Below are 25173 nucleotides of genomic sequence, written 5' to 3' on the forward strand. Positions count from 1 at the left end.
ACTCCTCAGTGCCCTACCATTTACTGTATATGTCTTACCTTAGTTTCTCCTTCTAAAAAGCAACACCTCACACTTGTCTGCATTAAATTCCATCTGCCATATTCTGGCATTTTTTTTTCCAGTTGATCCAGATCCCTCTGCAAGCTTTTGAAAGCCTTCCTCACTGTCCACAATGCCTCCAACCTTAGTGTCATCAGCAAACTTGCTGATCCAATTTACCAGGTCATTGATATAGACAACTAACAGCAATGGTCCCAGCACAGATCCCTGAGGCACACCATTAGTCACAGGCATCCAGTCTGAGAAGCAATCATCCACTACCACTCTCTGACTTCACCCATACAACCAATTTTGAATCTTATTTACAATCTCTTCTTGGAACCTTCTGAACTAACCTCCCATGTGGGACTTTGTCAAAGGCCTTACTAAAGTCCACATAGACAACATCCACAGCCTTTCCTTCAACTACTTTTTTGGTACCATGCACAAAGCTATGCTGACCATTCTTAATCAGCCCTTGTCTGCCCAAATACTTGTATATCCTATCTCTTAGAACACTCTCCAATAATTTACCTACAACTCACATCAGGTTCACTGGCCTGTAATTTCCTGGTTTACTTTTAGAGACTTTGTAAAAACAATGGAACAACATGAGCTACCCTCCAATCCTCTGACACCTTGTCAGCGGTCAAGGACATTTTAAATATTTCTGCCAGGGCCCCTGCAATTTCTACACTTGTCTGAAGGAATATCATGTCAGGCCCAGGGGATTTATCTATATTTATTTGCTGAAAGGCGGCAAGCACCTCCTCCTCTTTAATCTCTGTTTCATGACACTAATCCTTGTTTCCCTTTCTTCCTTATGCCAGTTTCCTGAGTAAATACTGATGCAAAAAGAACTGTTTAAAATCTACCCTATCTCGTGAGGCTCCACACATAGATGACCACTCTGATCCTCTATTGGACCAATTTTGCCCCTTAGTATCCTTTTACTCTTGATATACTTGTAGAAACATTATCTTCTATCCAGACCTCCATCTTCGCTGTGGATCATTATTTTGTTTATCCAGGCATACAATAATCTTTAAGAAGTCTGAAATTTTAAGGTGACTCTATTGCAGAGGTGGCCAAACCTTTTCATTTGTGGGCCACATACAGAAAAATATAAGGAGTCAGGGGCCAACAATAATAAGCCCGGCAGTTTTCACCCAGATACACTGCAAGAACAGGAGAAAAGATCAAAGGGACAAGCCAGTCTCCAACATTTCTCCACAGCTCTCAGTGAATACAGTTTATGGCCAAAGTGTCCACCTTATGATTATGATGCAATGGATAAATCTGTACATAGGCTATTAAAGTTAATGGATTCCTTGCAAATCAAACAAATGCACTTGCTCTTGACTTCCATGGAAAAAGTATTCATTTTCCCCATTGCGTCTGAAATTTTTGGCATTCCATTCTATTTTTCACGTTTTCAGTTCTGCCATGTTTAATGTAAACACTTTTGTACATGAGTAACATTTCAGCGGTCAGTTTAGTTGTTGTTCAAAATGGGAGTGACATCCAGTGTTGAAACTAAGAAGTGCAATGTACATTGCAATTTATTGTTAGAGACAATATTCTGATTTTTTAGAATTCAACCTGGGCCACTTAAAAATGGGCAACAGGCCACATTTGGATTGGGGGGGGTGGGTGGTGGTGGGGCCAGGGGTGTAGTTTGGCCACCCCTGCTGTAATTTTTCTGTTTGGCTCGGTCTCCCTCTGAAAATGAACATCATTGTTGACAACTCCAATTTGCCAAAGTATGGTCACTGTTAACACGAGTTTGAGACACAAAGACGTTGTTTTGTGCTGTTTTTTTTACACCCCCCTCCCCCCGCCCCCCCCCCCCCCTCATCCCCCAGTTCCTGGATGTATATTAAAGGTCCCTTGGTTTAAAGTATCTTTAAAGGTTTTTTTTTTAATCCAACAACTTTTTATTTAGCTGGTTGACCATTCACCTCACCATTATTTTCCATTTCTGTTAATGCTCTCCATATTTCTCAGTGCCACCTCCTGCTGTTACTGCATCAAAGTGCTTTAATAATTCTTTGAACCATGCTTGTGTATATAGTTTTTGGGCTCTTTTGCACCATTACATCACAGAATTCATCAGTCTGGTTGTTACTTACCTTCTATTCACCCATTGTTGACAATATGGCTGAGATTAAATGCGTAGTAAGGCCTTGGGACATAACTGAGAATGTGATAGATGCTATATACCCATCAGATTACTTTATAATTTGCATACTACTGCTAATTTCTTAAATCACTTAACCTTTATGTTTACATTTAATTGTCTGTGTTTTTCTATTATCGTGAGTCTGTTTCTGGGTTCTAATTCCAACAATAAATAAAAAATTTATCTGGGGCATTCATAGCAGATGTCAGATATATCATTGCTAACCTTAACCAATTCAAGTTTAGATGCACATCTATGCTAACATTTAAATACGTACCAAAGACTAATACAAAGTTTTCAAGTTCTAGAATCTGGACTCTTAAATTCAGGGGATAAATGAAAAGCATTTACAGTAACAATAAAAAAAAATTGCTTTTTCATTCGACATGGACTTTTAAGCAATCTTTAGAAAAATACATCATACCAAATGATAATAGTTTTATTTTTATGCATGATTGTATAATGCAGGGCAGTAGGTTAATTGTGGGTGGACTTTTTTCCTGATCGCTGGAGTCTCATTATTTAAACCAAAGCTTTTCAAACCAGAGGTTTAAATCTCAGATAAATATATTGCCCTGGGGATCCAATGTACCTTCATTGTTCTTGAGCCAAAGTAAATTGTAGCAGACAAAAGGCTGTATTTCATTTAGAATTATAAACGTGCACCAGGAAATGAGATTAGTGATTATCATTGCTCGTGCATTATCTACAGGAAGTAACCAAATATGTTGTCGTCTAGTTTAACATTGTTAATCGTTTGAACATAATAGTAATTCAAATGTTCATGGCTGGAAATCCCTAATGATGTCTTCACCGTGGTAGATGTATTCTATCTTTCATGGTGCTTTTCTCACCTCTGTTTTCACATGGGTTGCCTTGTCTGTGGGTCCTGCTCACTGACCGTGTAACATGCATTTGAGAGATGTGCATTGGATATCGAGGGTCGATAGTTTTCTGGGATGTAGTTGTTATCAAGTCATTATCAGCAGTGGGTGTGAGAAGGTGAGTAATGACCATACAATGACTAGTTCTTTGCTATAATGGACTCCAATAGTATCTAGATCCAAGAAAGTTGGAGTTGTCTGATTTGAGCTATTGCCAGAACACCAGCCTCATGAATCCTACATGGTGCCAATCTCGTATTTACTTTGTAAAACCATGCGTATGGGAAATATTCCTAGTTTGAGAGGCTACATTAAGGGATAATAGATTTAATAGTAGCTGGTTGAGCCAATATTTGAATTACAATGCAGATGAACTTATTTTCTGCTGGGATTTGGGGGAAAAAAATCATGCTCTTTGCAAATAAGAATATCATTCCTGTGCCATGAGTTTTTGTATTCTATTTTATTAATACTCATTATGTACCTGTTAGTTAAAAACAGTGAGGGTTAGCCTGCTTACTAAAATGCCAAATCGTCTGGTGGTTTTTTCTTTTTGTGGCTTTTTCCATTTTGAAGTGGTGAGTTTTTTTTTTAAATAGTATAATTTTCAGGGAGCAGTAAAAGCTTCAGAGGTTGAACCACAAGACTCTGGCTGGCTTGAATGATTATAATCTGGAGGAAAAGGCATCAATGGAGGGTGAGAGAAGTTGCGAGAAGTACGCAAGAACCAGATACATCTGTCCTTTCAGGCTGATAACCAGATGACTGCTTTTAAATTTAGTTTTGCTACACAAAGTAAACTGTTTGACCAGCTGAGTTTCTCCAGCACTCTTCTTACTTTTTTTCTTTTGGATTTTCCTACCAATTCCACCTTTAGTCGTTTGAGGAGTATGTCCTCGCTCATAAAATCAACTTCACATTTTTTTTGGAATGTACGGCACTGTTCTTTTGCTTTTGCCAGTTTTAAGGTTCATCGTTGTGATGTTTTTGTTATGGGATGAGCCAATGACAGGACATGCACGAGAAATTTAAAGATGCTGATTGAACAGAAATAGATACACAATTAATGATATTGATACATTTCGAACATGCTATCTTTTGCAGTGACTATTAGTAAATTCAGAGTTTCATGCTATCATTAGTCCTTTTCACATTGACTTACCAGGAAATTGGCTGTTCCACCAATCGGTTCAAGAGGCCATTTTTGCCTTTCACACAGGACCATCTGTCCTTTCACACTCACCATCAGATATTCCAGGGGAGAGGGGGAGCCTATCCTCACTAATTGGTCCCAGGATACCCCCCCCCCACCACCACCGTTCCTTTTCACATGAGGCTAACTGGTATGCAGGTGTCGGATCACTCCGGGGATGATGAACCCCAACTGAGGCAGTCCATCCCCTGGGCGATCTGACATTATTAAAACAATAGGTTTAATATTTTCTGTGGGCAGTTACATTTGGAATGAAAATTAGTAATGGCACATTTCTTTGCAATCTGAAATACAATTCTTGCAGTAGGACCATCTATGATGCAAAGGCTTGCACTTGTGCTGTTTATATCACTTCATATCAGAAGTTATTGTCCTGAACATGTCACAAAATTAATTGTTTAGTGACAGAATTATAGTACATATTATCAATTTAAAGTAAATTAGTGGAAAAGAAGAGTAAGTGAGGTCATGATTGTGATTCATTGTCCATTTGGAAATCTGATGACATGAGGGAGAAGCTGGTTTTGTGCCGCTGGGTGTACGTCTTCAGGCTCATGTACCTCCTTCCCGATGTGAAGTGGGTATGTCTGAGTGGTAAGAGTCCTTGATGAAGGCTGCTTTCTTAAGACACTGCCTCTTGTAGTTGTCCTCAATGGAGAGAAGACTGATCCCCATGATGGCACTGGCCAAGTTCACAGCTCTGTAGTTTTTTCCTGTTCTCTGCATTGGCCCCTCCTTCCAGACAGTGATGCAGCTGGTCTGAATAGTCTCCATGGTACAACTGTAGAAATTTACAAAAGTCTTTGGTGACATACCAAATCTCCTCAAACTCATCACATAGAATGGCTTTGGTGAGGCTTCTTCATGATTGCATTGACATAGAGGCCCCAGGACAGATCTTCAGAGATGTTGACCATTCCACCGCTGACCCCTCGATCAGGACTGATTTGTGTTCTCCTGATTTTTCGCCCTACCGAAGTCCATAATCAGCTCCTTAGTTTTGCGAACATTGAGTGCAATGTGTTGAGACACGAGCTGATCTATCTCATTCTTTTTTTGCTTTCTCATTGCTGTCTGTGATTTGGCTGATGAATGTGTTATTGGCAAATTTGTAGATGTCATTTGAATTATGCCCAGCCACTCAGTCATGGTTGTAGAGGTGTGAGCTAAGCATTCATCCTTGAGGTGTGCCTGTGTTTATAGTCAGTATGGAGGAGATGCTGTTTCCGATTCAGACGTATTTGTCTGTGATCTTGAAGAATGCATTATACAAAACTGATTACATGTAAACAGGATTCTAACGTGGATGAGATTTGCCCTTTTAGCATTGTCTATGTGCACAGTGCAATCCCATGCTCTCCATTCAGCTGTTCCAAACTGGTGTTAGTTCAACATTGAGATAACTCAAGCAAGACCAAAATGGGAGCAAAAGTAGCAGATCATCAGGTTATTATATTTCTGGAATCTTGAAAGGGAAGGGAGTTGATTTTTTTTTTTTGAAGGTGGCCATGGTTAGTTTAGCGGTTAGTGGAATGCTGTTACACCACCAGCAACCTGGGTTTGAAACCAATGCTCTCTCTAAGGAGCTTGTACATTCTTTTCCCCTGTGTTCTGTGTGGGTTTCCTCCAGGTGGTTCAGATTTTATCCCACCCTTCAAAAACATAGAGCGGTTCAGGTTTATTGGGGTATTTGGAAACACTGGCTCATGGGCTGGAAGGACCCGTTACTGTGCTGTGTGTCTAAATGAAAAAAAAAAATCAATTTTATTCACTAAATGTATCACCAAAATTCAGTCCAATTCATTCAGGAAAGAAATGTCACCAGTGAATGTCTGCAAATCAGCATCTGTGTTGCCCAAATTATGAAGTGCTTGCCAATAATAACCGGTATTATTTCTGAGTTCTGCAACTAATCTCATTAGTATATTGAACCCTAAGTGCACAAACATATTTTGAGAATGAACGACTCTCTCACAATTGCATGTTTTAAGTTGATCATTGTTTCCCTGTGCCTCAACTTGTTTTAGTCACCATGATGTGATTTGCATCTGTTTTCTTGAGAAAAAAGCTCCAATAGACCTGCATTTATGTTGAACTTTGTATAAATTCAATGTCTTGACACACAGTCCAGCCAATAAAGAATTTTGAAAAGTAATCACTGTTGTAATGTGAGGTAATTTGTAAGTAAAAATTCCCACATGAATATAATGATCATCAGAGAACCAAAAGCCAGAGGGGGGTAATGACCAAGATTCTGGCGAGAATTCCCTGGCCAATCCAAGGTACATTGAGTGGTTCTTTAACCTTAATCTGAAAGGTAGCATTTCTAACAATGCAGCACTCCCTCAGAGTTACTGGAGTCTCAGCCTATGTTTTGTACAACCAAGTAGTAACTGATTCTGAATGTTTCTCATGAATGCAGATTATCTATGTCAATAATTTTCAATGCACTTTCTCTTTAAATGAGTGACTTTCCAGCAAAGTCTGAATCAGTAAACATTTTTCTCCTGACTTAAGAAGCTATGCATTTGTTTTCCTGATTCTAGTGCTATGGGCCTGGAGGACCCCAAAACCCAGCAGCAATAGCAATTCACCAAGACAAATGGTTACTTAAACAAAAGTAGGTTTTAATTTTCTTTAAACATAAAAACCAGATCAAACTTTAACTTATTACTATTAATTTAACCCTCTTCTAATTCTAAGTGCACCTGTATGTAATGTGTGCACAAGTTCAGAAAAGTTCTTTGATTCACAGTCCAATCTCACTTCTCACTCCTCTAAGTTCACCGGTATCGGGCAATTCTTATATTGTGCACAGAACTTAGCATCTATGAATTTTCACCAAGCTCGGTTTAAAAGTAATTGGTTACTGCTCAGAAAGGTTCTTGTTAGTTTCAGAGAGCGATTCGTTGCTCATTGACACACGCAAACTGAGTTCCTTGCTGAAGAAACTTGCCCCATCAGGGTTTTCCAAATGATAACCTCTTCGGCAGGTCACCACAGAGTTACTTTTTGTTTCTCTTATTGGTGAAACACTCTAGCCAACCATTTCCTCTTGCATGAACCACATGGGTTGTTTCAACAGGCTGAACTCAGAACACACAACCCGTCTTCAAAATGGGGTTTTAAATGAGTTGTCAGCTTGCCATGCTGCAGAAACCAGTTCTCTCTCTTAGAGAAAGCCTATTTGGTCTCCTCTCTCTCTCTCTCTCTCTATTGCTTTCAAACAATAATCCATAACTCTACAGCATGTCCAATTAACTCCTACCTGTGAAGTCCTTATAGGCGTTCTTCAAAGTTTTTATAAAGGAACTCAGAAACTGGACTGTCTGGCTTGAACAGAGCTCTGGCATTTTAAATGAGATCGGTTACATGAAGTGTTTGTTCGTGACCTACACTACTCTCACAATCTATCTCCTTCAAAAACATATCTATTTACACTATAAAATATGATATAATCTGTCACACTAGCCATAGTTTTCCTGATTCTGGCCAGTGTTAAGGATCAATTAAGGGAGATGTAACTATTCCACACATTGATCTCCAGAAACATGCTCAGTGTGCTGAAGGAGAACTACAGATGGTCATTTTAACTCTGATTTTTTTGAGTCAAGTCTGACAGTCTTTTTGGCAACAGTTAATTTGCTCTCAGCAAGAAACTGAATGCAAGAAATCAACCAAAAATTCTTCCAACCTCTTGCTTGCCAACCATTGTATTTGACATCTAGTGACTATTTCTTTGCTTCGGAGACGCTATGGGGGAAAATGTCTGCTGGACTGTCTCCATCCTTGTTGACCTTGATTATAAATCATCACACCCAAACCAACAGTATATGAGCTGGCCAAGTGAATAAGCCCCCTCTTGTTTGCTGCACAATATTACCTTACAGTTTAATGAGATTTGTCATTTTAATGTCAGCTATTAAAGCTGACATTAAAACTTTAGCTGCTGTGGAGAGGCCAGGGAGAGTAAACTGGCAGCCAGTTTGTTTCTGAAATCAAGTTTTATTTTCTGTTGCACTGTCAGATTTCAGATTTATTGTCAGAGTACATGACATCACATACAATCCTGAGATTCTTTTTTTTCCTGGGGCTTGCAAGATTTACGACCAATTGGTAGTGCAAAAAAAGCTGTTCACAGTGTAAACAGATAACAAATGTAAACAATCTGCAATACTGAGATAATTTAAAAAAGTCAATAAAGTGCACAAGAGTCCTTAAATGAGTCTCTGAGTTTGTCATTGAATACTCTGGTGGAGGAGTAGCAGCTATTTCTGAACCTGGTTGTGCGAGTTTTGTGGCGCCTCTACCTCTTTCCTGGTGGCAGCAACGAGAACAGAGCGTGTGCTAGGTGGTGAGGGTGTTTGATTGCTGATGCTCTCTGTCAGCAGTCACTGTAGATTTACTCAATAGAGGGGAGTGTTTTACAGGTGATGTCCTGGACTGTGCCCACTACATTTTGGAAGGCTTTATGCTCAGGGGTCTTGGTGTCCCCCTATCAGACCATGATGCATCAGGTCAGCACCCTTTCCACCACCACTCTGAAGAAATTTGCCAGGGTTTCTGGTGTCAAGCCAAACATCTGAAAACTCCTGATTGGTATTCTCAGATAAATTTAAATAGATCATATGTTTTTGAAAAATGGAACTGTATTTCAATTTGTCAAATGCTGGAACATGATGGTGTAGATCTCTGAGACATTATTATGCCTAAAATATTATACAGCTACTAAGTATGATATCATAGTATTGAAACTAACCATTTCAACAAGTCTTGGATGAATCAGAAAATTTGCAACCTGCTGAGGGAGAGATCAAGGGCGTTTAAGGCTGGGGATCCAGATTTCTACGAGAATTGCAGGTGTGACTTGCAAATGGCTATCTCTGAAACAAAGTGGCAATTCTGGAGGAAGCTAGAGACAGACACATACATGGCAGCTACGGCAGGGAGTGCAGCCTATAATAGCCTACAAAGCGTGAGCGAACACCATGGATGGCTGTAGTGCTTTACTACCCGATGAGCTGAACACCACCTACTTTGAGGAGAACCCAGCAGTGCCTATGAGAATCACTGTGAAGGCTTTGAGGATGCTGTAATATCTGTCTCCGAGGCCGACGTCAGAACATAATTCAAGAGGGTGAATGCTAGGTCTGAGGCCCTAATGGCGTACCCGGCAGTGTACTGAAAATCTGTGCCAACCAACTAGCTGGAGTGTTCATGGACATTTTCACCCTCTCATTGCTGCAGTCAGAGATTCCCAACTGCTTCGTAAGGGCATCAATCATCCCAGTATCCAAGAAGAGTAGTGTGAGCTGCCTCGATGACTATCGTCCAGTAGCCCTCACATCTACAGTGAAGAAATGCTTTGAGTGGTTGGTCTCGGCCAGAATTAACATGTACCTATGCAAAGGTATGGACTTGCTTCACTTCGCCTACCACAGCATGCGCAATATCACTGGCTCTCAACTCTGCTCTGGATCACCTCAAAAATAGCAACTCCTAAATACAGGTGCTCTTCATAGACTAAGCTTAGCCTTCAACACCTTTATTCCCTCCGTGCTGGTCAAGAAGCTCCAGACCCTGGGCCTCTGCACCTCGATCTTGACTCATCTGTAGACTACAGGCACACCTCAAGGATGCTTAGCCCACTGCTCTACTCACTATATACCTATGACTCTGTGGCCAGGCACAAATCCACTGCTATCTACAAATTTGTCAATGACACTCTGGTTGTTGGCAGAATCTCAAAACAGCATGAGGAAGTGTACAGGAGGGAGATCAATCAGCTAGTTGGGTAGTGCCACAACAATAACCTTGCGCTCAACATTATAAAAGCCAAGGAGATAATTGTGGACTTCAAGAGGAAATCAGGAGAACTTGATCTGGTCCATATCGAGAGCTCAGTAGTTGAGAGGATGATCAACATCAAATTCCTGGGTATCAGCATCCCCAAGAATCCATCTTAGAGCCTCCATGATGATGCAATCATGAAAAAGGCTATACTTTGTGAAGTGTTGGAGGAGATTTGGTATGTCATCAAATATTCTTGCAAATTTCTACAGGTGTACTGTGGAGAGCATTCTAACTGATTGGCCAGACAGTGATGCAATGCTCAGGACAAGAAAAAAAAGCTCCAGACGGTTGTAAACTTGGCCTGTGATATCAAGGCCACTACACTTCACTCCATAGATGTCATCTACAAGAGATGGTGTCTTAAGAAAGCAGCCTTCATCCTTAAGGACCCCCAGCACCCAGACCATGCCCTCTTCATACTGCTGCCATCGGGGGGAAAAAGATGTACACTCAGCAGCAATACGTTCAACCCTGCTGCCATCAGATTCCCGAATGATCAATGAACCAAAGACACTGCCTTAATTTTCGTGCACTATATTTATTTATTTTGTAAAGTGGTTTATATGAACGTTTGCACTGTGGTGCTGCCATTAAACAAGATATTCTTTTATTCATCCATTTTGTTTTAAAATAATTTATCTGAGGAAAATGACTTCAAATTTATGCAGGAGCTCAGTCAGGTACAATGCTTGGAAATTTGTTTTAAAAAAAATTTTTTTTAAAAATTTGCACTTTTATTGATGTTCAGTACATACCAAAATAGGGGTAGTGGTGGAGGATGTGAGAAAAACAGAGGATAATGGGTGTGAGGTAGGGAAAAATTAGATTGTTGTGGAGTGGGTTTCCATACGTCCGCACAGTATTGTGGATCGAAGGGTCTGTGCTGAAATGTATATTTATATTCTAAAATGCATCAGGTAGTTTTATAATAGTCACATTTGTCATCTAAATAATCCCACCCCAAGTCCAGTTAATTCACATATAGCAACTTTTGGCAGACAATATACATTGAGATTAATGACTCTGATTACACTAAACACTTTTTCAGTAGCTATGGATGTGGTTGCAGATTATTTAGTTCAAGTATTTGGCAAGAGGCATACAAGTCCGTGACATTCTAAATGGAGATGAGAGATCAGCATTTTGTATGTCACTAGAATTGATTTCAACTTTAAACTTCCTTTGTCTGCAGATCTCTCTTTCCTTTTTTTTAAAAAAAACCTTATTTGTTGTTCCCACCAATTTACTGATTCATTCACAACAGCTAGCCTATGCATTTTAATCAAGTAAATGAGAATTAAAAACTGGGTTAGTCCTGATAGTTAACTGGTGTTTTGTCACAAAAAGAAGTGATGATTTCAGTCCTCAAAATGTGCCAAATGTAGTGGTAATGTAACTATAATCCTGCACCACAACTACATCTGTCAACACGAAATACAGTCCATTCTTAATTCTAGATGCTTATCTTGAATAGGCTTGACGGAATGCTTGTCAAATCGGCGGAGGCGAGGAAGACCAATGGATGGTTGAATTTGGAGTGGAAATCTGACTCATCATTGTTAACAATGTCTCTGTTTATTTTATTGACTTGATTCTTCTTTCACATTTTGATTTGTAGATGTATGGCAGATATACTCAAGACCTGGGAGTATTTGCCAAGGAAGAAGCTGCTCGTTTACGTCAGGAGAAGGACCAGATAAGAGTATTTTCCAGAGAACACGCCAAGCATGCAGATTTGATAGACTACGACCGAGGCCGTTGTAGTAGATGTAGAAGTAAGTTATTTTAAACCAGATGTGTGTGGTTGTACCTTGAAGTTACCATAAAACAGCAGCATATTAATTAGCCGGTCATGATATAATTGAGCAAAATCTCTTAATTTACCACTCACCGTAACATTTCGTTGTAAGATAACTAGGGGTTCATGGTTCCAGGCAGCATGTTATATTTTATTTAAACTTGCTGGGGTTTTTGTTCTGATTTTCATTATCAGAATTTTATTGTTGAAATTTAGTTGTTGAATAGGTCTTGTGTATAGAAGAGATATTGTGGTGTTGTGATTTGTTTATCTGTTTTAAAGTTTTTTTTAAAAACCAATGTTTTTTTGTTTTCTCTGAGAGGAGAATAATAATGGATAACATTTACAATGGAACATTTCAAATTGTCTCTAAGTAGACCGCCACCACTAATTAAAACCTGTCTTAAGTCAGAAATGTAGATTTAAAAATATTTCTTTATAAAATATCAATTTTTTTTTCTTGGAATAATAGAGACATTTATTTGTTGTTTAATTTGGCCAGAGAGTCTTTTCTCTGCTGAAGGGAAGTGGAAAAGGAAGGAAGGTGTTTCATTCGTCCTATGAGAAAATTAGATGTCCAATCAGGAAATCCAAACAGGAAGGATGGGACAATCCCTGTGAATGGATTTGTTTTTTCATTCCTCATGCTCCCCCTCCCCCCACCATTCTCCTATGTGACAATGTTCCCAAATAAACAGGTAAGTAGGGCATCTCCCTCCTTGTATCATTTGGTTACTTCCACGTGCCCTCAAGTGGTGTTGCTAGCAATTCAGACTACGTTATTTGCAACTTGGTTGGTATTACCTTGGTGTTTAAAACTTCCAACCCCTCCTTGAATCACATTTTCTGCCTCGAGTACTTTCCCACAACAGTTTATTTTATTCAAAGTGAATTTTATCTTAAGTTGTTCATCAACAGCCCAAGTAGCCGATAAGGTAAAGAAGATTAGAATTTCATTTAAATCCAGTCGATGTTATGGGTACAAATTTCTTCACAAAATTGAACAATTTTTATTGGAATTTTACTCCCCACAGTTTTCTGCCCAAATTCAATTGCTCATTCTTAAATGCATAATATGCCTTGAATTGACCTGGTGCATTGAATCAACATAGCTTTAATTAATATAAAAATAAATATGAAGCTCTGTGTAGACTAGTTGTAAATAGATGGAGAAAATTAATCATTTGCTAGATAAATTACTGTAAGAAATATCAAAATATCCTTGAAAACTTTAGTTTATTTTTTGAGCTAACAAGTAAACATAGGAGGCACTATCGAACATGATTAATTCATCCTGAAGCTCTGGCCAGATTTGTACTTAATGTTCCTTCTCATGTAGTGGGTTTTTATTTAAGCTGAGGCAATTTGTGTTTAATATTCTGCAATCTCTTGTGTTCCTTTTGCCAATTTTGTTTGATTGTACACAATAAAAGAATGGAATTGTGTGGAAACTCCAGGCTCAAGTGATTTGCTTCATAAACGAGCCCAGCAAATTGCCATTTTGCAACGAGTTTTATTTTGGCTGAAACGTTGAGATTCCAAGAGGCTGCTGTCTGTTTCCCAACGGCAAGGCAACAGTAATAAAATTTGCATACATAGAACCGTTGATTTTGAACTTCGGTGTTCTTGCAGTTTTTTAATTCATGCCTTTTTTTGGCCCTGTTCAGGAAATTATATTGAAGGTTATTTTGGGTGTCACTGCTGTAGTGATAAAAGTTGTGGCTTGTAATCGGGGTGGGGTGGGGAAGAAGATGATTTGGCCAATTTCATAATTAAACATAATGATTGGAACATGATGGTACACCCCCTGGTCTCCTCAATGAGATTCTCCTGAAGAGTTATTTGTGGCAACAAAACCCACATATTCACAACCCTCTGGTTGAAGAAATTTCTCCTTTGTTCTAAAAAGATGTCCTTTTATTATGAGGCTGAGCCCTCTGGTTATAGACTCCCACTACTGGAAACTTCCTGTCCAATCTCTCCTTGAAACTAAAGCCCTCCGGCTGATGAACCTCTTGCAACATCCAGGTGAGTAAAGTTGAGAGAAGTCTAGATGGAGTAAATAGAAAAGTCCTATTCCCCTCAGCAGAGAAGACAAAACCAGAGTGACTGCAATTAGTAGATGGGAAGGTGAAGAAACGTGTTTTCATTCAGAGTGGGAAAAGGTGACAGAAGCAGAATATCTCACCAAATTAAAAAAAAAATGCTGAGGTGTAAACTTGCAGAGTAGTCATCTGGTGCTGGAAAGTTGGGTTGAGACATGTAGGCTGGCTGCCACTGATCGTCAATTTTCTGATTCTGAATGACTCCTTTGTGCAACTTGAGGTCAAAAATCTGCAACTCTCCTTTCCAAATGGCAACTGATGCTAAAATGATTTTTAAAAATCTTTTGAATGTAACTTTTTTTAGGTTTGAAGGGAATGTGTGACAAGTAAGAAACAAGGTTGCAGATCAGCCACAATCTCATTGAATGGTGGCTGTCCTTTGTTCCTGCTAACTTACTATCAATAAGCCATGAAAACTCATGATTAATGCTGCCCTTGTTCTTTGCACTTATGTTGCCCTTTATCCAACTAACTGGGCCCAGATGACTATGGTATCTTTCATATATTTTAAACGTCTATTTGTGAAGATATGTTGTCTGCAAGGTCTGCTGAGTGCTGTTTTGGGTTCAAAATTATTTGTTGGCAAGCCCCAAATTACTCCACAATGGGAACATCTTGGTGGGGATTTCTAGGATTTTAAAAAGAATGTCACTGAAGAACTTGTTCCAACTATTTGGTTTTTGAGACCCATTTCAGGAGATGATGGAGATTGGATGCTACAGAGCATCTGCAGATGGTGGACATTTCAGCCTTGATGGTCTGGTGTTGGAGGGAAGGAATGTTTAAGCACCAATAATTTGCTGACCAGACTTTTGGCATTCTGCAGACCGAAGTGGTAAGAGTGCACAGCTATTCATTCAAACAATCAGATGGCTTCAAATAGTGATCTCCAGTTTAGCTCTGCAGAGACCTTTTCTGTGCTGTTGTTCATCAACAACTTTTCTTCGTCCCTGCATCTTACTGAATGCTCACTCAGAAAGCTGCAGGGGATGAAGTTGAGGTCCTTGAAAATGTGAGGAAGGAGAACACTTGGAGATTGGAAAATCGTGAGCCTTGCTCCTTTCTAGCTATAGTTTTGTGCACTGTCTAACTGAGCAGTTAATTAAAAAACTGGAAGACAGGATAAAACTGTTCCATCATGGATTGGGGACTTGGATGATTTACTTTTTGGAATCGAGGTATGAGTCAAAACAGGTTTCTCTTGCCACCCAGGAACCGAGTAAGCCTCAAAATACCTCATTCAAACCAGAAAAAGATTTGTCACTGGCTTGGTCATGCAATGTATTAGATCCTTTGGTTATGGACTTGTGTGATATTTGTGACACTTGCAAGTTACAGGGATTTTATTTGTCTTGCATTCTGGAGCCTCCTTCAACTTATTTATTCATTCAAAGGATGTGGACTTTGCAGGCTGACTCAGCATTGAATTGTCTTCTTTGGCTTGAGAAGATGGTGGTGAGGTGCTTTCTTAAGCTGCTGCAGTCCTTGAAGTTTGGCTATACCCATGATTCTGTAAGGGAGGGAAAACTAAGTTGTTGACTTGGTGATGTCAAAGGAATGCAACAGATTTCCAAGTCAGGATGATGTATGGCTTGGAGGGAAAATTGTAGGTGGTGGGTGTTCCTATGCTCTTGTCCTTTCATCTGGTGGAGATCCTGCTTGGGATACCATAGTCATGGTGAGTTGCCGAAGTGTGTTCTGTAGATGGCATAAACTGCAGCCTCTGTGAGGTGGCCCTCATCCAGATGAGTGGAGAGTATTCCATCACACTCCTGTAGATGGTGGACAGCCTCTGAGGAGTTGGGAGGTGAGTTACTTACTGCAGTATTTGTGGTCTCTAACCTGCTCTTTTAGCCACATTGCGGCTACTTCCCTGGAGGCGCTGAAGGTTTCTTGATCTTGTCGGATGCTTTGATCTGGAGCTCGGGTTGGAAATGCTTTGGACTGAAGTCTGTGTGGCTGCGGAGGCGAATCAATGGACACCCAGTGACTCAGGAGGTGGTGGTGGTGGGGGGGGGGGGGGGGGGGGGGGGTGGGTGAAGCTCTCTCTTCCTCTCACTGTAAGAGGCACGTGACAATTTTTGCTAATGGTGAATCTGTCTGCTTATGGCAGACCAAAGTCAATTTTGTGTAATCTTGCACCTGTTTTTTTTTACATGACAATAAAGGAATCTTGAAATTTGGTCAGTGGTAATTGAACGATATTGATAGTGAGCGATTCAGTGATGAAATATCATGGAATGTTCAAGATTCAAGCTTCCTTTTATTGTAATGTAACAACACAAAATATGTAATATACGCAATATACTTAAACATTTGCCTGCTGTAAAGGCAAAAATATCCAGGGATGATGGCTGGATTTTCTCTTGTTGGATATTATTCAGTACCTCCGTGGTCCTAATGTTACTTATTAACCCTGGCCTGGATATTGTCTAATTCTTCATGTTTTTGATAGTGGACTGCTTCATTATCTGAGGAGTTGCAAACAATGCATTTAGAGTAAGTCTAGACACTATTTATTGGACCAGTCCACAACTGGAACTAGTATCCAGGTTTTTGCTTGTCTGAGTTTGGATTAATCCTTGTTTTCAGGCTTGCCTGTTTGGATTCAACTGCTAGTCATGGGAACAGTTGATCCTGGAGTCAGTCTGCTATAGATGCCCGCAGGCTTTTGAATTGTACTACATTATATTGCTAAGACATGGGAAGCATGCTTTACAAAGAAGAAATTCATCAGAAGATATCTAATATGGTTGTAAAATGAAAATATGTAGACACTGTGGTTGAAGTAAAAACACCATGCTGGAGAAACTCAGCAGGCCAAACAGTGTCCTTTAGATAGCAAAGGTAAAATTGCATAACTGACATTTTGGGCTTGAATCCTTCATTAAGGTATGAAAAAATGTTGGAAGGCTTCTGAGCAATAGAGTAAGAGGGGGAGGTGTAGTCGCAAAGGCAGGAGGTGATAGGTGGAGGAGGGAGGGGACAACAGTGATCAAGGGGAGAAGGGAAGGGAGGGAGGAGAAATGGAAAGGGAAGGAGGGAGGGGGGGAAGAAAAGGTTAGCAGAAATCAGAAAAGTCGATGTTAATGCCATCTGGTTGGAGAGTCCCCAAATGGAAAATCAGGCTTTGTTCCTCCAATTTGCAAGTGGTCTTGGTGGGATAGTACATAAGGCTATGGAAAGACATGAGTATTGGTGTGTGACACAGAACTGAAATGGTTTGCTGGGAGTCACTGTAGTGGACAGAGCAAAGGAGCTCAGAGAAGTGATCTCCCAATCTGCGCCCAGTCCCTCCCATGTGAAGAAGGCCACATGGTTATTTTTTGGTTGGTGAATGCAATGATGGAAATGGGTCTGAGAATAATTGATTCATTAATACAATGCAAAAAGAATTTGAGTTTCAAATCACAATAAGCCATCAGTGGATTTGTTCTTGCTTTTGAATGGGATCACAATCGAAAACATGGGGTGACGGAGAGCGAATGATCATGCATTTATAAAACCTGCTTTCATTTATTAGTAACATCTTTGATATTTTTAATAACCATGCAAGACTTGTTTATTCTGCGGAACCAATTACTGAGCTTCATTCCAAATTTAATAAAAGAATGCAGACTATGAGAATTATTTATTCTGTGAGAAGTGGGTCACTTTCTAAGGCTTGCATGCTAGCCCAAAGGGACATGTAAGGGAAGCATCATGTGTTTACTGGGATCTTTCTGCTTGATCTGTCACAGAAGGATGCCAGCTGGCATCAGAGGCCAATGTGGTCAGGTAAGGGAGGAGGGAATGGAATCTGTTTCTGGGATGGAAATGTTGCAAATTGCATTAGAGAGACGCTTGGTTTGGATATGGGGCCAAATATGATACAGCCTGCTCCTAACAGCAACAAACAAAAATATTTTGGTGAGATTTCTAGCTCCGATTTTTGGAAGCTATGAATCAAGTCCAGTGCTGCTATAGTTATTAGGATTGGTGTCAAAGTTGCATCAGAGGATTTTATTTTGTAGTAATAAGGACCCTGACTTTTCTTTTGTCTGAAGCACTTGGTGTACTGATTTCCTCCATTATTGACCCATAAGCTGTCTCTAACCTGTTTCTTCTTCACTGCAAATCTCTGCAGGTAATCCATTTCTGTGTTTACCTTGAAGCCTGCTATTCTCACTTGACCAAGTTTAATTTCACGGGAAGCATATGCTTGTTTATGGAAGTGGGTGTTTCCATTGAATGTGACCTTATTAAGTGATTAAAGGGAGCTCCTACAGTTTTTCTATTGCTTTTACAGCTGCTTGTCTCTCTAGAACAGTGGTTCCCAATCTTTTACTTTCCTCTCACATACCACTTTAAGTATTCCCTATGCTATAAATGCTCTGTGATTAGTAAATGATAGCTTAAGGTGATATGCGAGTAGGAAGGGAAGGTTAAGAATCACTGCTCTAGCCCTAATTACTACTGAAATATTTTGCTTGAGAAAAATTGTCATTGGCCCATTTCCTTTCGAGTTATGAAACTGTGCACATAACGAATCAATTTGGAATGATTAAAACAGTGGTTTTCAAACTTTTTCTTTCCATCCACATACCACCTTAAGCAATCCCTTATTTATCACAGAACACTCAAGGCATAGGGAATACTTAAAGTGGTATGTGAGTGGAAAGTAAAAGGTTGGGAACCACTGCTCTGGAACGAGTGATAATCTAGTGGCCAAAATTCTCTTTTTAATATGAATAAAAACCTGCTTTTGACAGGTGATGACCAATGTAGGGTCATCATAATAAAATGACTCTGTCTGACATGTTTCTAGAAGTATTTAACAGTGACATTAACAATTATTTTAACCTTGACTTCCTGTTATTTTAGAGAAATGTAACTTGAGTTCTTTTGATTTATTTGGCCAAATAAGTACTCTTCAAAATTTTTTTTTTAATGAACTTGCTATTGCATTATTAATTTTCTTATTTTTGGAACATTGACAGATGTATTAGAATTTCTTAGAGATGTGCATATTTTATTTTTCATTCATATATATATATATATATATATATATATAAAGACAACATAATCAGAAACGCTAGGAAGATGGATACAAATTTGCTCTGACATATTTTGTACATTCTGAATCTATTGATGTCTGCAAAGTTTTTAAGAGGAGTCTGATACAGATATGGCTGTAATAAAGTTCTCTCAATGCATCCTTGGCACTTCAATCGGCATAGAAACTATTTCACACAGCTAGTGGTGAATTCGACGAGGATTAACCAAATTAACCCAACAGCAAGTTTTGCCAAGTTAATTCTGGAGGTGCAATTAAATTGCTTCATTGAAGAACTTTGTAAACTCTCTGGCTAAGGATTCCATCCAACACATTTCAAAGCCAGTGGCAAATTTAAGAACACGATTGGCTGTGATTTATTCATCAGCTGCCATTGGTCTCTCAAACCTTGTCGCTGGCTTTCTCCAAGCAGAAGTGACCTGACTCACCAAGTCTATAATTATCTGTCTGATCCATACACACTCAGCTATTACTTTTGTGTCTGCTGTACTTTGGTAGTTGACTAATTATGCACATCTCCTTTACAATTGTGTATGCCAGAAACTGGATTCGAGCAATGTTAGAATTCCAATCTGAAGGAGGCTACTCAACCCATTTCATTGGATACTGCACAAATGGAGGCATTTTGGCCCACTGAGTCTTTGCTGTCTCTACGTCGGAGCAAAGCAGCCAATCCCACTCCCATATCCTCTTCCCATTCCTTGCACATGCTTTCTTTTTCTTAATTATTTTCTTGTAGCTCTTAAAAATAGTTTTTTTTTTCCCCCCACAACCAATTTACCAGGCCAGTTTCCAGCCTTAAGCAGTGTCTTTGAATCTTGTTTCCTAATTCTAAAAAGATAGATTCGGTCCTGGATTTCTCCTGGATTCTTGATGGCACTAAAATGTTCTTTTTTACCACTGGCTTTCTCCAAGCAGATCTGACCTGACCCATCAAATCCAACCCTGTCCCAATCTACTGTCTTTTACCACTTCCCTGTTCACCTTGGATCCAGAGCTCATTTCTTGTTGTTGCCACAGTATTGTAATCCCACATGGTTAATAGTCCTTGCTGCACATCAACTTTGTGCAAGATACTTTCTTGCATTGGCACACAACTCTGACCCCACACTGGATCTTCTGGCATCCTCCACTGGCTCAATTGAAAATAGATTCTATTTCTACCTTGGATGTTATGAATCTCAATCCTTTGTGTTTCTTAAACCTCACCTTGTTCATGAGTTCTTTTGCCAAGTTCCTTTACTTGGTGTTCTCTGATGATGCCATTATTGTCAAGGTCATGCAGTGTTTTTGTTTCAGGCTGTTGATAATCTTGAGCACCTGCACTGAACCTTGTAGGAATAATACCAGTACATCTAGTCTCTGCATAACACAAGTCCCCCATCCTGGGCAGGCAATTACATAATAAATTTCTGCTAGATGTTTACATTTCCAAATCTAATAAACCCATTTTAAAGACTGGAAACAGTAGCCCTACACCCCCAGCAGAAATAGAGCCTGAACATTTGTCAGAAGGCTGTGATGGTTGATGAGCGACAGGACCAGATCGTTTACTGACATCAACCACTGCACACATGTGCTCCCAATGCAATCTCCTGAGTGAGTGTGCTGCCTCTCATCCCCCACATCCCCCTTACCCCTACAATAGCAAGACCCATTTTCTTACCCTCTGGGCCGAACCTTTCCCCTGACCGACCTGGGCACTTGCATTGTGAGACCTGCAGGCATGCAGACTCTGTAGAATGGTGCAGGTAATCAGTGATTTGTGACTGGGAATACAAGCTGCATGAATCTGTGCCTCAAGTGGCAGGGGCAGTCAAGACCCAGGCCCCTGGCTGCACTGAGTGAATGTGGCCGGGAGTGGGGTCCTGCGGCTCAATCGGAAACCTGGAAGGGAGATCTTGCCAAGTTCCCTGTCTCTTGGTAAGAAATTGCCACCAGTTGTGGTGGTTTTATCCTGTGGTCTTTGGAAAATCGGAGCCAACACCATTCAGCAGAGAGTTTTGCCGAGGTTCTTGACTTCTTGCTGAGTTCTCATACTCACCCTTGCAATGTTCTTACAGTTGGAGATCATCTTGAGCATATTGCTTTGCGTGTTCATTGCTTTTTTTAAATCTGCACGCCTTTGTATGAATTTTATAACTTGTGTTTCCTTGTTAAAGAATGGAAGATTTTCTTGCTATGCATTGTCCGTGACATCCCTCAAGATTTTAACCTTAAATTTCAGGCCCAGTTGTGCCTAAATTGATGGAATCTGGCCTGGAATTTCCTGTTTAAGCTTCACAGGTCTAAGCTGCAATGTAAGATTTCCCATATATCATGTATGTGATGTTTCTTTTATTACAATAAAGAAACATGGATTCTTTTAAAACAACTACATTTATTAACTAAGCAAACTGCCTTGAGGACAGGACATACACATGCCAGACCTCATGTGGAGGCATCCATCTTGAATCTGCTGAAGATGGAATAGCATTCCCAAAATGCTACACACTCTGTCTCCGACAATTCTTGCTGGTAGTGCTCTATCACTATATCCCCATTCCTTGAGATGTTTAATCAAGTGTGACACGTTAGTACAGTATTCTTATAGTTTAAAGTTCAACACAAATGTAACATGAACATCAGCAGCATAAATCTTTTGTGTGCATTTATTTTTCTTTTATAGATTCAGTTTGACAGGTGCTTTGGCAACTCGTGTGGATCTTCTTAACACAGGTGCTTGTATCGGTTCTGCAGGTCCACTACTGTCTAGCATGGGTGGTGTTTCCTCTGTTTCTTTGCAGGCTGAACCGTCTGCATTTATCCCTTCCTGCAGTATTTCAGCAGGCTCCTTCGATTCTTCCTCAGTTTTTGACCCTCTGTTCTGACAGTGTAGGATCTTTGATTTACTTCTCCCAGAACAGTAGCCTTTTTATCCCAAGTGTGGGAATCTCTGAGTCTTACTGTGTCCTGTTGTACCAGTGGTCCAAAGCTTCTTGCAGACTTGTCATAGTTTGTCTTTTGTCTCCCTTGCAGATGCTTTTATTTCCGTTTGACATCTCTGTTCTTGTTTGGGCTTGCAGACTAGGAAGTGTGGTGTGTAGTCTACATCCTATCAGAAGCTAGTTGAAAAAGGTGACCTGCTGGTGTCTTGCTGTTAGCTATGCTGGTATTGGGCTGTTTAATGGTACACCTTTTCCCAGATGGGCTTTTGTTGATTTCTTCACTGACCTCAACAACATGCATGAAATCATTAATCTTCTTTTGAAACCGGACCCAGGTCCTTGGTGCATCATCCTTGCCTTTTACTAGCCTTGTCATCCTCTCATGGTCTGAGGATGCAATAGACTTCCGGGTAACCACTCTTTAAGCAGGATTTCAAGGTCAGCATTAGTTTAGTTGGGTGTCCACTCCGACACCCGTAGCTCCAGCCTCTTCTACAATGCTTACCAAGCTGCACAATGCGGTGGGATAAGTGCTCTTCTCGCCTTTTAAGAAGGGCAAGTGTGATGCTAATTTGTACAGGTTTGTCTTGGTTTGCGTGCAGAACGTCTGGAATTACTCTTAGTTATAGTAACACTTTGGTTCAGAATGTAGGTAATAGGGTTAGTAAGTTTGCACATAACATCAAAGTTGGTGGAGTGGTGAACAGTGAAGAAAGTTGTCTAAGGTTATAACATGATCCAGGTCAATTGGAAAAGGAATGGCAAATAAATACTGATGTGTTTTTGGAATTTAAACCAGTTAGGACATGCACAGAAAATGACCAGGACTGAACAGTGTTGTTAATCAGAGACAAAGAATATAGATCCTTGAATGAGCCAATATGTTTAGACAAATGATAATGAAGACAGATTGAAACCATTGCTTTCATCAGAAGGAGAATTGAGCAGAAGAGCTGGCACATCATGTTACAATTGTATCAGATGTTGGTGAGACTGTACCTGCAGTTTATTGTGCAGAAGGACATGATTATGCTGGAGAGGGTGCAGGAAGGATTCTCAAGGGAGTTGCTGGAACTGGAGTGCTTGAGATACAAGGGGAGTCTGGATAGGCTGGAACTGATTTGTCTGGAGGAAAGAAATCTGAGGGGTGACTAAAATCATGAGGGATAGAGATATGATGAATTGTCACAGGCTTCCTGGGGTGGGGGATTCTAAAACTAGAAGGTACTGGTTTTAGATGTGGGAAAGATTTAAGGGGGGTCTGAGGGGCAGATTTTCATAACAAGTTGTGGGCACATGGAACAAGTTGTCGTAGGAAGTGATAAAGGTGGCTAAAAAGATAATGTTAAAAGGGCATTTTGACAGGTTGATGGATAGGAAAAGTTGAAAGGGATATGGGTCATAATGAAGGAAATGAGAGGAGTTCAGGAAGGCACTAATAGTGGACAAAGATAAGGGCATATTTCCATATTGTTTGTCTCTGCAGATGGGTATAATGTTCCTTATATGATGGAACCTCTGTGGTTGTGGCACAAGCTGCATACACACACATAAAATTTTCTGCATCAGTGCATTTGATGACATTCAAAGGGATTGAGGAAATGGTCAGATCTACCATTTCTGACTGTAAATTCTTGGATAATACATACAAATAGAAAATAATGTTCATGCCTAAAATCAAAACCAGCTCAATGTCTTTGGGTTTGCTTTCTCAAAAGCAACAAATTGGATAAAATTGACTTCTTTTTATCTCTTTGAAGGAATCCATCAGATTTGTGGGAGCTTCTGCACACGAGATTAATGGAAATGGTGTCCAGTGAAGTGGCCTTGGGCATTTTCCCCACTTCAAATGTTAAAATTGTGGTTCGCCAATTCCTCTTTGAGAATCAGAGTCCTGTTTTTCCACTCCCGTGCTTGCACTATTAGACTCCTGAAATAAAGCTGCCTTTGCTTTGTTTTAATTTACCTCTCTCTGTGTAAGTTTGTACTCTGTATGGGTTGTCCAGCTAGACTGCTTACCAAACTTTTACACTGCACCTCATCCATGTGATAATAAATGTGAATTTTGAACTGTGCCTTTTGCTGTGGATCCTTATGCCAACATTTTGTTCCTCATACTGACTTTTGTGAAAGCTGGCTCAGCTTGCTCACTCTGGACCTTCAGTTTATCTATTTGCCTTTGTTGCTTGAATATTTTTTGTCTTTATTCTTGTGGGTTTTTTCCCCCAGATTATTTGTACTTTCAAGCTGTCAATGGAAAATACTTTTCTTTGACAGCGCTCAACATCACCCTTCCTATTCAATTTGTACACTGTTCAAAGATGAATTGTACAATTTGACAGTCCCTTGGTTCACATACTGGCATCTTTATCTCAGCTGAAGTACAGACTGGTTTCTGGTCAAGACTTTGTATGTTCTGCCACCTGCTGGCAGTCTGTTATTGCTGCAGTGTAACATACTGTGCAATTCATCTCTAAAATTCTTTTGCGTCTTGTGTGATATATTTAAAAAGATAAAGAACATTCAATTATTTGTTTATGCTTTTTGTTGCTTTTAAGATTTAAATGGCTATAATTATCAGTATTTCAGTGATTTTTATATGTTGGTATTCCATATTTCTGAGTATAAAGTGGAAGTGTCGCTCATGACCAACAATAGTTGTTCCGACTGCATCGGGAACTATGTGATTTGCTGCTAAGTTGATGCAGAAATTGTGGTAAGACTAACTTTATTTTCTCTAGTCTCCTGTGTGATTTATTTCATTAAAAACAGATTTAGGTATATTTGTTGTTGATTTTCATCTGGTGATGAGTTCATAACATACACAATTGGAAATCTGTTTACCAGACCATCCTTTTCCTTTAAGAATGAATAAGTACCTGATTCTGTGAAGTATACTCTCGAACTGAATTATCCAGTTGGGAAATACTATGGAGTATCCCTGTAAGTTCAAACATTTCATTCAAGCCAATATGGCAAACAGATTTCCTTAAAAGAAAGCAAATGTATACTTATTCAATATTCAATAGGTTGAATGTAATTTTATACGTTCCTTAGCTCCAGAGTGAATATTGGAAGGGGGCTCATTCAGACTTTGCACGTCTAATTTTAGATTT

The 25173-nt window shown here is 39.7% G+C and overlaps 1 protein-coding gene across 4 annotated transcripts in view; it reads left to right on the plus strand.

Moving 5' to 3' along the window:
- The window catches only part of clcn2c (chloride channel 2c), a 366518-nt gene that overhangs the window by 55030 nt on the left and 286315 nt on the right, over positions 1-25173 (plus strand). For all 4 annotated transcript variants that reach the window (XM_069897081.1, XM_069897082.1, XM_069897083.1 and 1 more), the window contains exon 2: positions 11790-11946. In XM_069897081.1, the coding sequence (XP_069753182.1) occupies positions 11790-11946 (157 nt within the window). The remainder of the gene's footprint in view (positions 1-11789; positions 11947-25173) is intronic.

Source organism: Narcine bancroftii, chromosome 9, assembly GCF_036971445.1.
Source record: "Narcine bancroftii isolate sNarBan1 chromosome 9, sNarBan1.hap1, whole genome shotgun sequence".
NCBI lineage: Eukaryota > Metazoa > Chordata > Chondrichthyes > Torpediniformes > Narcinidae > Narcine > Narcine bancroftii.